This window comes from Embiotoca jacksoni, unplaced genomic scaffold, assembly GCF_022577435.1.
Source record: "Embiotoca jacksoni isolate LCO1_2020_lvr unplaced genomic scaffold, fEmbJac1.0.p SCAF_24, whole genome shotgun sequence".
Classification (NCBI taxonomy): domain Eukaryota; kingdom Metazoa; phylum Chordata; class Actinopteri; family Embiotocidae; genus Embiotoca; species Embiotoca jacksoni.
The window spans coordinates 1,733,969-1,748,381 of record NW_027185375.1 but is presented as its reverse complement, the minus strand read 5'-3'; the positions used below and the strand labels follow the sequence as shown (position 1 = coordinate 1,748,381).

The following is a 14,413-nucleotide window of genomic DNA, read 5'->3' as shown; positions in this document are numbered from 1 at the left end:
TTAGTCTGCCCACATTAAAAGACCCCTTTTGATCAATTTTAAGTTTTGCAATGATGTTGTTAAACTCCCAGATTGCTTTGAGATCATCTGATTCTATGGTTTCAGTTGGATACAAATGGATGCAGTGCATTGAACCTTATATTATTTAAGATCACAAGACTCTAACTTAATAAGGCATATAGGATTGTTAATATTAATGCTGCTTTTCACATCACTAGTAAACCATCTACTAATGTGGCCAAAGGCTGCAGGAAAAATCTGCATTCTACAGATTTTACACTTGTCAATATAGAAAAAAATACCAAACTGCGAAACAGCTATTTGACATAGAAGACATGATTGTCCCTTTAAAGAATTCGATTTGCTGCAGAGTGATTAGTTGGTGCAATGTGTTCTCACTGCAATTATTATTTGAAACAGCATTTAAAGGGCTGCTTTCCGTCCCCTGATATGAACGAGGTAATCGGAAAAATTTGCAACACCGTAAAGAAAAATCAAAGTTAGTCTCTCACCTCTGCATGAGAGAAGGATCATCACAGTGAAACCACACGCAAACTGTTGGATAGCCATTTCAGCGACAACTCTTGCATCTCGTCTGCGACCTTAAATATCAAAATCTGCGTGCTGAGCCCCTCCTCCAGTGTCATACAGTTCATAAACATCTTCCATTCACTGACCAGACATCATGCTTCATGAGAAAACGCAGTCAAACATGTTGGACCTGAAGCCTGTGTGCATTGAGAACATATAAGAGCTTCTTACGCAAGGAATGCATTCACTATAATGTGTAAGAGGTCAAACCTAATTTTCCAAACGGGTCTTGAATGGAAAATAATAATCCCGAGACAGAAACAGGGAGGTTTGTTTATTTTACGTTCACCTGAGGGTCTGTTGTGTGTTCAAGTGGCTTCAAAGAAATTGTCTTGTTCAAGGCCAAAGGGAGGATGTTGGTGTGAATACCAGAAGCTTCACTTCTCGGTTTCGTCACATCATGTCAGTGACAAAAGCCTCTAATACTTTGATCCTTACCTTATTCTGTCACTGTTTTCTTTGGGAAAATAGTATAATCAAGGCTCAACATGATTACATAACCGTAGAATGACCATTGTCGCCACAAGTGGAAAGAGAGTGGAAAAAGCCTGTCAATTGAACAGACACCCCGAAACACTGTTTTTTGAAGTTGTTTTTTTTTGTATTAACGACGGGATTATGTTCAGATGGACTGCCAGAAAACTATTAGGGAGGAGTAACTTTAGCTAGCAAAACCTTGATAACTGCAAAAATGTATAGACTTTGAATTTTACGAGAGAAGTTTAATAGGAATCTATGAAGCTGGAGGCTTTTGCAAGCCAAACTTTAGCAACACTCGTTGGTATCACAGCTTAAAGCCCTTCTGCATCGGCCTCATGTTTCAGATCCCGAAAGCTATGTCCACTTTTATATACAGTCTCTGGGTTTTGCTAGTTTCAGACTAACGTAGTTGTTGTTATCATCCCACATTTTTAGCAAATGTACTTGTTCCTTTCTAAGTGCCAATGGACGTTTTGGTCTTGTAAAGAGGTGAAGTCAGATACATTGATGGCAAATAATGTTGAGGGAGCTTTAAAAATAACATTTAATTCCCACTTATTAAAAGTTGAGGTTGTGCCTGATAGTCAGTCCAAAATCAAATTTGATTGTGTGAAAAGCTGCAGTAGTTTGCTGCATATTTTGAATGTGGGACAGAAAAACTCTTTATGGTTTTTACGCTATTGACATTTTTTACGCTTTTTATATTATGTCTACTGTCTGATTAAATATGTGGAAGGCCCAAGAGGACATAATATCTCCATTACATGTAATAATCAAATACAAAGGGCAATCAAAAAGTTCCAAGGCAAAGCAATTTTTTGGGAACGGAAAGGGAGTCAAATTCGCCAAGTAGGCAAGGTAGGGAGCGATAGTTTGGTTGCGTGGGTATGTAACGTACTGTGAGCAGGAATGCTATCATGTTGGAGAACCAAACTGCCATTGCGCCACATTTTAGGCTGTTTCAACCAAATATCTTCCCTAACGCCAGAGTAGGACTCAGTGAGACAGTCTGACCCCGGGGGACGAATTCACGATGCACAACCCCACTGAGATGAGTTGCACTTTCCAACCAGGTTACCTGGCACAAGTGTGTAACCATTAATAATCCTTTCTCAGGAGCTCCACGGGGAACGACGGGGGAGGAAATCAAACCTCAGGTTCCGATGTTTCTGATTTCCTCAACCAGCCTACGAGGGGAATTTTCACCACGTACATCAGACACTGTAGTTTTTTACACAAAGGTCTTGCCAAGTTTTCATCGTGGGACTGCAAAGATTTTGCTCATACATATGTTTTATATTCAAATGGATCAAATTATTACATGCAATTTGAAAGCAGTTGCTTGAAGTTATTAACCCACAGAAGATAATCCCTAAATCCCCCTCAGCTCCGCGCAGCTTTTTTGTGTCTTTTCGCTCTCTTTTTGGTTTTTATGCACCACAACTTTTCTGTTTTACTTCAGTCTCATCACTCTAATCCTAGTTCCAGATACAGCTATCTTAAGCCAAAAGAAAGCCTTTGTTGTCTGGTACATTTGCTTTGTAAAAAGTGGATTCATCAAACAGACAAAGAATATCAGACTTGCATTCATAAGATGGCCAGAAACTCGAGTTTAAAGGAGTGCTTATATGTAAATGGAAAACTTTACATTTTTAAAAGGAAAAGTTTTATTTGTTAATGACAATCACAAACTTACAGTTTGACATAATTTTATAGTCAGAGCAAGACTTCAAAATGATTAAAAAGTTATTGAAAATGAATAATGTATTTCAGAGAAAACCCAGCAGAACCCCATATTGGAGAAATTATCAAATGGTTATCATTTCATTCTCAATCAATCGACTGATTCGCACATTACTTTGGCTTTACTTATTTACTGCTGTAGTCCAATCTTTAACAAAACATCATGTTTCCTAAACTTTTTTGTCACATGTAACGTGTTTTGTTAGTAAAGATCTTTGTAAACTAAAGCTGTCAAATACATTTTGTGCACTAAGAATTACAACATTTCCCCCTAAATTTCCATAATGTGCCATAAAAGTAAAGCGCTCGAGTAAAGTAGAAGTACCTCAGATTTGTACTTAAGTGCAGTTACATTCCACCACTGCCAACCAACACATGGAGCAACAGAGCAAGAACCGAGAGTGAGATGAAGTGAGTGAAGTGGATCAGGTTTTCACCACTGCCAAAAATGCTGTCATCAGGGGTTGTGGGTGGCCGGTGTGTTGGCCGGGTTGTTGGACAGGTGAAGTCCGTATCGCTGTCATTACCTCGGGAGATGAAATCAACGATGCCTGGTGCCGTGCCGTTGATGTTCTCGAGGATCCACTCCTGGTACTGGGACACGCGGGCGTAGACTCCAGGTCTCCTAGGAAGCGCGCAGCCTACACCAAAACTCACAATTCCACTCTGGACCCACCGACCGCCGTCTTTGGACATCAGTGGACCTCCTCCATCTCCCTGTGAAAAGAAATTGACAGTAGTTGATGAGACAGAAGGGTGTCTTTGAGAGTTGTCTCGGAAGTATTCACTCAGCTGAAGCATGAATGTCTTTGGAATATCTTGTTTTAGTGTGACCGCATTGGAAATAAAAATATGTGAACATCAAACTATCAAGGTATTTGCAGATCTAACTGGGACTTATGTAGGGCTGCCCCCGAAAAGTAGTACTCACATTACAAGAGTCCTTCCCACCATTTTCCAGCCCAGCACAGATCATGTTCTCTGTTATACCGGCGATGTCTTCGTAGGAGCAGTTACACTTATTGTTTCCCACTATTGGTACATTTACCTCCTGCAGAATATTGGGCAGGTTTCCATCACCTGATTGGAGAGATTTCAAAGCGCAGATATTTTTTTGTTCAGGAATCCAGCTGCAGTATTGTAAAGGAATGTAAATATATATTATGGCTTACCAGTTCTACCAAACCCAGTGACCCAGCTGCTAGTGCCATTGTGGAAAGCGCTGTTTTCAGAAGCCAAGCAGATTGGCCGGATGTAGTCTGTAAAATTCACAGGAGCTGACAGCTTCAGAAGACATATGTCATTGTTGAAGTTGTGGGTGTTGTATTTCGGATGGCAAATGATGTCTTCAAGAGTCCGAGACACTTCATTGGGGTTGCCACCGGTCTGGTTGTAGCGGCCCAGAAAGATCTTTGAGTTTTTGAGGTCGTCACTTGAAGACAAAAAAATAAAATATATCTCACTGACCAGCAATGACATTAAAACCAGTGACAGGTGACATTCTGGAATAGTGCATATTTCTAAGAGAGAAACCTGCAATTTAACAAGAAGCAACAGTAGAGTTGTCATTTGCTAATTATCGTGGTAATCATCATTCAGGCAAAACCTCCAGCAGAATGCCAAATAAACTTGTGGGAAATGAAAATACTACCATCGCTGCAAAGAAGACATGCTGCCACCGTAAGACCGAGCAGATCAACGGGCTAAAATTCAGTGTATTTAGTTCAAACTTGAGGAGCACACTTGGTAGCTGGGTCAGATCAAGGTCAAATCACGTTCCCGACAAACACAAACTTCGGTCAATCCATTTTCACGTTCTTATACTTATGTTCAGTTAAAAAAAAACTTGCAGCTGTGACTCCTCACCGTGTTAGGCAGTGAGCAGCTGTCAACACCCATTGGTTGGTGATAAGGGAGCCTCCACACCTAAACGTGCCATTCCTGAACAAAATGGCCTGCCAGGGCCAACTTCCCGGAGCTGCATCTTGACCGCCAACGATTCTGCTGTTGATTACAACCCTGCCACAATCTGACAAAAGACAAGAGTGTCCATGCAAAAGATTGTCAGATATCGGTTCCAGTACACAATAGGTCTATCAGTTAGTTTTTGTTTTGTTTTACCTACCTACTTTAACTACTATATGCATTAAATTTGGTCTTAAATACATACACAAGACAATTCAATACATATGGTCGTATCTCATCCTGTGCCTGCTTTATCTAAAGTCTGAGTGTTTTCATATGTGGGTGTTTGTAAGTCAGTTTTTTCAGCGGCGTTTTTTCGTTTTAGTCACTGCGACTGTGGTGGCAGATGTCCAAGACTACCTGAAACCTGAAGAACTGGTAAAATTGATCTTGAGTGCTTACCAGGCTCCTGTGAATGACAAGCTGAAATGTGAAAACAGAGAGATGCCATATATTAATAATAAGAAACAAACCAGTTCAGAAAACAGTGAAAACCAGAGAGCTACACCCTTGGAGACCGAAATTTCTTCCAAATTTGCTCGCTTACTTACCCCAAACATCCAAAACTTTGAAAATGTACTGAAACTGTCCTACCAATTCAATTTAAAGCCAAGTTCCTTAATCTTTCATGTGAGAAATCAAACCATTGAAATAAGGCTGTGCCTTAAAGAGACTAAACCCCAACTTGAGGTTGAATATTCGATTAAAAAATAAAAAAAGTTACGTGTGAAGTTGTACTTTTGCTTGAAATAACCATCCCTATTAATCAGTGCTAAAAATGCCTGCAAAAATGTCAGCGCAGCCACTGAACACGTAGTACAGTTAACATGCAAAAGTAAAATAAAAGGGCAAAAAGCCAAAATGAGAAAAGATCTAAATGAAAGGAGCTTACAAACCATCTACACCTGTGTCCCTGTTCTTCTGCCCACATAAAACAAACAAACAAAAGAAAGGACCACTATTGATCAGTTCATCCTTGAGATAAATTAGAACAAAGTTTAGGAATATGGCGGTATATTGTTAGACTACCAGATTGCTTTGAGAACATCAGCTTATAAGTTTGTGGTTGGATTCAATTAGGTGCAATATGTTGTCCCCTTTATTGTTTAAGATTACAGGAGTCTAACATTTTACTACATATGATGTATGCTATTTCTACAAAAGGCCAATGGCCTGCTGTACAATGGAAGGCCAAAGGCTGTAGGGGGAAAAAAAAAAAAAAAATCCACTCTATAGATTTTACACTTGTCAACATAAAGAAAATTTAAAGCAAAATAAACCCCCTAAAAACTGAAAGAAATGTCTATTTTCGAGTTGCTATTTTATATTTTTTTCAAAACTGATAAAGGGACAGGAATCCCTTATTAGTGAGTGACTGTAGTAGAAACCAAGTATTTAAATAAAGCAGTGTGGAAAGCAACAGAAGACGAGTTCTCCAGAGACGTTGACTCATTATCTTTGATTGCATTATGAAATCAGGAATTTTAGAAAAATTTTACACTCGTGCAACAACTTGTGAAAAAGGTCCCTAATACAGAAAATATGTTGTTGTTCAGCTTTAAACAGCTACTTTCGTACTTCTAATGAATCTTGCACTCCCTAGATTCCTGATATGAGCTACGTAATAAAAAAAAATTAAACTTTGTCTCACCTTTGCATAAGAGAAGGATCATCACAGTGAAACCACACGCAAACTGTTGGAGAGCCATTTTAATAACACATCTTCTAACTCATCTTCACTGTTAAATATCAAATTCTGCATGGTCAGCTCCTCCCACAGGGTATTATCAACATCTTCTCTTCATCAGCCCCGAGCCAAACACAAGCCACGCATGATGAGAAAATGCAGTTAAACATGTTGGATTTGTTGCCATAGTTTGTGTTTAATGAAGACATACAAAAGCTTCACATGCAAGGAAGTAAATTCACGCTAACATTGTATGAGAGGTGGAACCAAATTTGTTCATCCTTAATAGAAAATAATAATGACAGAATTAGTGAGGTTTATTTACTTTATATTTTACTGCAGGTTCAAGTGTCTTTAAAGTCATTGTCTGGTTCATAGCAGCGGGGCAATGGCTACTTTAAGGCATAGACTGTATACAAAAGTGGATGAAGCTTTCATGTCTGGAAAAATTAAGGCCAACGTGGAAGGCCCAAAAAAATGCCTGTACTCCTGAGACCCACTAGGGGTTGATGCCAAAAAACATCCTGCTCCATAGACTCCAATTCAAATTCTCTCATGAAATACAAAGTTAATAAATTTGTGTTTGTGACCATTAATAGTCCGTTTTGAAGAGCTCAATGGAAAATGACAGGGCGGGAAATCAAACTTTAACTTCTAATGTTTCTCATTTGCTCAGCTGGGCAGTGAGGGAATTGCCAAGTTTTTAGTATAGACCTGAATAGATTGTTGGTAACGCACACTTTTTATATAAAAAATGGATCACTTTAATAAATGCAATTTTAAAGCTTGTAGTTATAAATCCACAGAAAATGATCTGTGACCTTACAGTTCCTCTCAGCTCTATGGAGCTTTTTTAGTGTATTTCAGCCCTTTTTCTTTGTTTTACGACTCACTGCTTTTCAGTTTTCTTTCAATCACTCTACTCATTCTATTTCCAGATACGACAAACTTCCAGACAAAGTTGGCAAATAGCTGATAAGCAACAGCAGCAGCAGAATGAATATAAGAGTCGCCTGAAACTCAACTTTAAATCAGTGTTAATGTTTCTTTGTGTCTGCTGGATGTGTAAATGACAACTCCAGAATTAGTTTTTTTTGTTGATAAAAGTTTTATTTGTTATTGACGATCACAATCCTTCCGCTTTACATCACTTTTTAGTGACACCTGCAGGACACTCGCTTTGTCAGAGCAAGACTTCAAAATGATTAATATAGTTGAAAGAAAAAGCAAGAACAAATCCCCATTTTTGACAACTGATAATGATCAATAGTTGTCGATTAATATTCAATCCATCAACTAATCTGCACATTATTTCAGCTTTTTTCATGTCAACTGTTGTCGTCCAATCCTAAACAAAACATCCCGTTTCAAAAACCTTTCCTACTTCTTATTTTATGTAAACAGAGAAACTAAAGCTGTCATGTGCATTTTGTGAAGAAAGAAGTTCAATATTTCCCCCTAAATTTTCGTAAAGACCAATCAAAGTAAAATACAAATACTTCAGATTTGTACTTAAGTGCAGTTACATTCCACCACTGCCAGCCAACACATGGAGCAACAGAGCAACAACCGAGAGTGAGATGAAGTGAGTGAAGTGGATCAGGTTTTCACCACTGTCAAAAATGCTGTCATCAGGGGTCGGGTATGTTGGCTGGGATGATGGACAGGTGAAGTCCACATCCTTGTCAACAGCCGGGGAGGTGAAAGTGATGAAGCCTGGTTCCTTGCCGTCGATGGTCTTGAAGATCCAGTCCTGGTACTGGGACACGCGGGTGTAGGCTCCAGGGTAGTTTGGCCGTGAGCAGCCGAGACCAAAACTCACGACTCCACTCTGGACCCAGCGATGGCCGATCTTGGCCATCAGTGGGCCTCCTGAGTCTCCCTGTGGAAAGAAATTGACAGTAGTTGTTAAAACAGATGTGTGTAGAACCTGTCTACAGGTGCTGAAGAATGAATCCATTTGGAAAACGACGAATGAAACGTGGCCGACATGAACTTTTCTCATCATTAGTACATACTATACCGGGACATCTTGGGCGAATGCCACAACTTCATGTTTCCATTTCAAATTAAAAGTCCTAGTTTCAAATTCCAAGTCCTTGAGTCTGTCCAGCCATATACTAGATTTTGACTTGGTCTTGTTTCCATGGCTAAAATGGGTTAAAGACCTTGTGGAGCTTATTCTTTACTGAATGCATAAAGTTAAAACTTATGATTTTGTGGTGTCAGATAATCAGTCAAATGTGGTTTTACAAATAAAAACTATGACAAAATATAATAATTGACAATGATCAAAATGAAACAAAAACTAAATTAAAAGTTTCCTATTAAGAGTCAAAAATATAAAATATATCGCAGCATTTATTCAGGGTAAGCTAATGTTAACCATTATTTTGCATGCAGTTAATTTACTTGATGAAAAAGCTGACTTGTAACTGAAATTGGATGTATATATTTCACGATACTGCAGGTCACACTTCTCTCTGTGTAAATAAACCTCCGTCGTGGCTGTCAACAAATCATTAGGTATTAACACACACAAAGTATTCCTTACGTAACATGAATCCTTCCCTCCAGCTTCGAATCCAGCACAGAGCATGTTCTCTGTGATTTCGTAATTGTCTTTGTAGTAGCAGCTGCACCGATTGTTTCCCACTATTGGTACATTTACCTCCTGCAGAATGTTGGCCAGCACATTGGCATCTAATTGGAGAGATGTCAAAGCTTTGTAAGGAATCCAGCTGCAATATTGTGAAGGAATGTAAATATATATTATGGCTTACTAGTTATACCAAACCCAGTGACCCAGCTGCTAATGCCACTGTAAAAAGTGCTCTTTTCAGAAGCCAAGCAGATTGGCTTAATGTAGATTGTAAAGGCCACAGGAGCTGACAGCTTCAGAAGACATATGTCATTGTTGAAGCGTGGGGTGTTGTATTTCGGATGGCAAATGATGTCTTCAAGAGTCCGAGACACTTCATTGGGGTTGGCACCGGTCCGGTTGTAGCGGCCCAGAAAGATCTTAGAGCGTTGGAGGTCGTCACTTGAAGACAAAAAAATTGAATATATCTCACTGACCAGCAAAAAAAAAAAAATATATATATATATATCAACTTAACCATTAAAACCAGTGACAAGTGAAGCATATAGAATAATAGAACATCTCGGCAATACACTTAGAGGAAACATCTTGAAAATACTATACCACTGCTGCAATTGGAGGACTGAGCAGATCAAGGGTCTAATATTCTGTTTATTTAGCTTAAACTTGTGGAGTCAGATCAAGGTAGAATCACGGCTCCAACAAACACAAACTTTTGTTCATCTATGTTCACATTCTTGAAAGAAAATAGTGTAACTTGGAACATGTGCAGTAAAAACCAAAAATAAAAACTCGCTGCCGTGACTCCTCACCGTGTTATGCAGTGAGCAGCTGTCAGCACCCATTGGTCGTTGATGAGGGAGCCTCCACAGCTGAAAGACCCATACATGTACAAAGCGACCTGCCAGGGCCAACTTCCCTCACTCGCATCTTCACCTCCGAAGATTTTGTTGTCTCTCGTGCCGCAATCTGACAAAAGATCAGAGTTAAACTTGCACATGCAAGTAGTTGTCAATTACAGTACTCAATAGTTCTGTCAGATTGTTTTTGTTTTACCACCCACATGGTTGCAGCATGTTTCGGTTCCTGCTACTAAAAATATTAAATGAGAATTTCTATATGTTGTTTAAGGAAATATTTTCATGCTCACGTGACCCTTGATGGTAGCACGTGGAAATCTTGTGAGATTATATGCCAATGGGTAGTTGAAAATGATTGCAGAGTTGATTATGTTGGGGTTAAAAAATACTGTATATATACCACTATATTACATTGCATTACATTTTCATTTAGCGGATGCTTTTATCCAAAGCGACATACAATAAGTGCATTTCAACCATAAGGGTACACAACACAGAACAACAGGAATCAAGAAAATACAATTTCTTCAAGAAAGCCAAATTTGGCCTTAAATGACTAATTTAGTGGGATATATTGACGATTTTACAAAATTCTGTCTCTCCCAGTTTTAGGGTTTGGTAGCTTTGATACCAATACATATACAGTATATATATACATATATATATTTCTTAATCTTAAGTGTTCTCTTCGTTTTCTGAAGTGGGGTTTTTTCAGTGGTGTTTCCTTGGTTTAGTAAGATTCAGATGATTAGATTTGGACTTTATTAATCCCACAGTGGGGAAATTTGGTTGTCACAGCAGCATAGGAAAAACAAAAGGTGCACAGAATATGAAAAAAACATTTACAAATACGTATAAGATATAAGAAATAAGATAGATAAAAAAAAAATTAACTGCGACTGTGGTAGAAGTCTGGTTTAGACAACAGAATGTTCTCCCACTTCTAAAGCTGACAGGTAGTTTAAAGTAAAAACAAAAGTCAACTGTTGAAAACCTGAAACTCAAAGAACTGGTAAAATTGCCCGAATGCTTACCAAGCTGCTGTGAATGACAACCTGGAATGTGCAATACAAAGAGAAAGCATATTAACAACAACAAACAAACCTGATGAGGAAATTGTGAAAATGTGAGAAAAATTAACCACAGAAATTTCTTCCAACTTCTAAAATTGCTTGCATACTTAACATTACATTTTGGGTAAACCCAACGATCCAGACTCTAGTATTTGACTTTTGTCGAAACTTTTACTACCAGTTAATTTTTAGGTCTAAGTTTCTTATCTTTGAAATGTCACATCACAGCATTGCCTTAATCTGTAACCTAGAGAGGCCAAATCGCGACTCAAAGTCACCTCCGAAACTGAGGATGTGATGTTTTACTTTGGACATAAAATGTTTTCCAAATTAAACTGTTTAAAATCTTTATCTGCAAATGCACAAAAGAATTCAGAACAGCCACAATTCAAACACAAAGACAACTAAAAGTAAAAAAAAAAGTAAAAACAAAACGACCTTGCAAGATATTTTCTGTAATATGAACTAGTTTTACCTTTTAATAGCCGCTGCCATCTGATGTTAGTCTGCCCACATTAAAAGACCCCTTTTGATCAATTTTAAGTTTTGCAATGATGTTGTTAAACTCCCAGATTGCTTTGAGATCATCTGATTCTATGGTTTCAATTGGATACAAATGGATGCAGTGCATTGAACCTTATATTATTTAAGATCACAATAATGCATGTAGGATTGTTAATATTAATGCTGCTTTTCACATCACGAGTAATCCATCTACTAATGTGGCCAAAGGCTGCAGGAAAAAGCTGCATTCTACAGATTTTACACTTGTCAATATAGAAATAAATTGCAACCTGCGAAACAGCTATTTGATACAGAAGACATGATCGTCCCTTTAAAGGATTCGCTGTGCTGCAGAGTGATTAGTTGGTGCAATGTATTCTCACTGCAATTATTATTTGAAACGGCATTTAAAGGGCTGCTTTCCGTCCCCTGATATGAACGAGGTAATCGGAAAAATTTGCAACACCGTAAAGAAAAATCAAAGTTAGTCTCTCACCTCTGCATGAGAGAAGGATCATCACAGTGAAACCACACGCAAACTGTTGGATAGCCATTTCAGCGACAACTCTTCCATCTCGTCTGCGACCTTAAATATCATTCTGCGTGCTGAGCCCCTCCTCCAGTGTCGTACAGTTCATAAACATCTTCCATTCACTGACCAGACATCATGCTTCCTGAGAAAACGCAGTCAAACATGTTGGACCTGAAGCCTGTGTGCATTGAGAACATATAAAAACTTCATATGCAAGGAATGCATTCACTGTAACATGTAAGAGGTCAAACCTAATTTGCCAAACGGGTCCTGAATGGAAAATAACAATCCCGAGACAGAATCAGGGAGGTTTGTTTATTTTACGTTCACCTGAGGGTCTGTTGTGTGTTCAAGTGGCTTCAAAGAAATTGTCTTGTTTAAGGCCAAAGGGTGGATGTTGGTGTGAATACCAGAGGCTTCACTGCTCGGTTTCGTCACATTATGTCAGTGACAAAAGCCTCTAATACTTTGATCTTTACCTTATTCTGTCACTGTTTTCTTTGGGAAAATAGTATAATCAAGGCTCAACGTGATTATATAATCATAGAATGACCATTGTCGCCACAAGTGGAAAGGGAGTGGAAAAAGCCTGTCAATTGAACAGACATCCCGAAACACTGCTTTTTGAAAGTTTTTTTTTTTTTTTGTATTAACAACGGGATTATGTTCAGATGGACTGCCAGAAAACTATTAGGGAGGAGTAACTTTAGCTAGCAAAATCTTGATAACTGCAAAAATGTATAGACTTTGAATTTGATGAGAGAAGTTGAATAGGAATCTGTGAAGCTGGAGGCTTTTGCAAGCCAAACTCTAGCAACACTCGTTGGTATCACAGCTTAAGACCCTTCTGCATCGGCCTCATGTTTCAGATTCCGTAAGCTATGTCCACTTTTATATACAGTCTCTGGGTTTTGCTAGTTTCAGACCAACGTAGTTGTTGTTATCATCCCACATTTTTAGCAAATGTACTTGTTCCTTTCTAAGTGCCAATGGACGTTTTGGTCTTGTAAAGAGTTGAGGTCAGATACATTGATGGCAAATAATGTTGAGGGAGCTTTAAAAATAACATTTAATTCCCACTTATTAAAAGTTGAGGTTGTGCCTGATAGTCAGTCCAAAATCAAATTTGATCGTGTGAAAAGCTGCAGTAGTTTGCTGCATATTTTGAATGTGGGACAGAAAAACTCTTTATGGTTTTTACGCTATTGACATTTTTTACGGTTTTTATATTATGTCTACTGTCTGATTAAATATGTGGAAGGCCCAAGAGGACATAATATCTCCATTACATGTAATAATCAAATACAAAGGGCAATCAAAAAGTTCCAAGGCAAAGCAATTTTTTTGGGAACGGAAAGGGAGTCAAATTCGACAAGTAGGCAAGGTAGGGAGCGATAGTTTGGTTGCGTGGGTATGTAACGTACTGTGAGCAGGAATGCTGTCATGTTGGGGAACCAAACTGCCATTGCGCCACATTTTAGGCTGTTTCAACCAAATATCTTCCCTAACGCCAGAGTAGGACTCAGTGAGACAGTCTGACCCCGGGGGACGAATTCACGATGCACAACCCCACTGAGATGAGTTGCACTTCCCAGCCAGGTTACCAGGCGCAAGTGTGTAACCATTAATAATCCTTTCTCAGGAGCTCCACGGGGAACGACGGGGGAGGAAATCAAACCTCAGCTTCCGATGTTTCTGATTTCCTCAGCCAGCCTACGAGGGGAATTTTCACCACGTACATCAGACACTGTAGTTTTTTACACAAAGGTCTTGCCAAGTTTTCATCGTGGGACTGCAAAGATTTTGCTAATACATGCTATTTATATTAAAATGGATCAAATTATTACATGCAATCAATTTGAATTCATAAGGTGGCCAGAAACTCGAGTTTAAAGGAGTGCTTATATGTAAATGGAAAACTCCAGAAGTTTTTCTTTTAAGTTTTATTTGTTAATGACAATCACAAACTTATAGTTTGACATCACTTTATAGTCAGAGCAAGACTTCAAAATGATTAAAAAGTTATTGAAAATGACTAATGTATTTCAGAGAAAACCCAGCAGAACCCCATATTGGAGAAATTATCAAATGGTTATCATTTCATTCTCAATCAATCGGCTGATTTGCACATTACTTTGGCTTTACTTGTTTACTGTTGTAGTCCAATCTTTAACAAAACATCATGTTTCCTAAACTTTTTTGTCACATGTAATGTGTTTTGTTAGTAAAAATCTTTGTAAACTAAAGCTGTCAAATACATTTTGTGCTGTAAGAAGTACAACATTTCCCCCTAAATTTCCATAAAGTGCCATGAAAGCAAAGCACTCGAATAAAGTAGAAGTACCTCAGATTTGTACTTAAGTGCAGTTACATTCC

At 38.5% G+C, this 14,413-nt stretch overlaps 2 protein-coding genes and 1 long non-coding RNA gene across 3 annotated transcripts; all 3 read right to left on the bottom strand.

The window, feature by feature from the left end:
- Window positions 1–2,720: 2,720 nt before the first annotated feature.
- Window positions 2,721–6,509, bottom strand: LOC138203948 (serine protease 27-like). The gene is made up of 6 exons (XM_069158980.1): window positions 6,431–6,509; window positions 5,182–5,202; window positions 4,681–4,843; window positions 3,987–4,246; window positions 3,746–3,894; window positions 2,721–3,531 (listed from the first exon to the last, which is right to left on the bottom strand). Exons 1-6 carry the CDS (start codon window positions 6,486–6,488, stop codon window positions 3,163–3,165), a joined length of 1,020 nt encoding a protein of 339 aa, XP_069015081.1. The 5' UTR covers window positions 6,489–6,509; the 3' UTR covers window positions 2,721–3,162.
- A 1,479-nt stretch (window positions 6,510–7,988) lies between these two features.
- Window positions 7,989–10,017, bottom strand: LOC138203805 (serine protease 27-like; the record flags this gene model as incomplete). The annotated part of the gene is made up of 4 exons (XM_069158798.1): window positions 7,989–8,348; window positions 9,021–9,169; window positions 9,250–9,509; window positions 9,881–10,017. Coding segments are annotated over 4 exons (906 nt in total), but the record flags the coding sequence as incomplete, so codon positions are not given.
- Window positions 10,018–10,020: 3 nt separating this feature from the next.
- On the bottom strand, window positions 10,021–12,078 carry LOC138203950 (uncharacterized). Its single transcript, XR_011178753.1, has 3 exons — window positions 12,002–12,078; window positions 10,963–10,983; window positions 10,021–10,037 (listed from the first exon to the last, which is right to left on the bottom strand). It is a non-coding gene; the product is annotated as an uncharacterized lncRNA (long non-coding RNA).
- Between the last annotated feature and the right edge of the window lie 2,335 nt (window positions 12,079–14,413).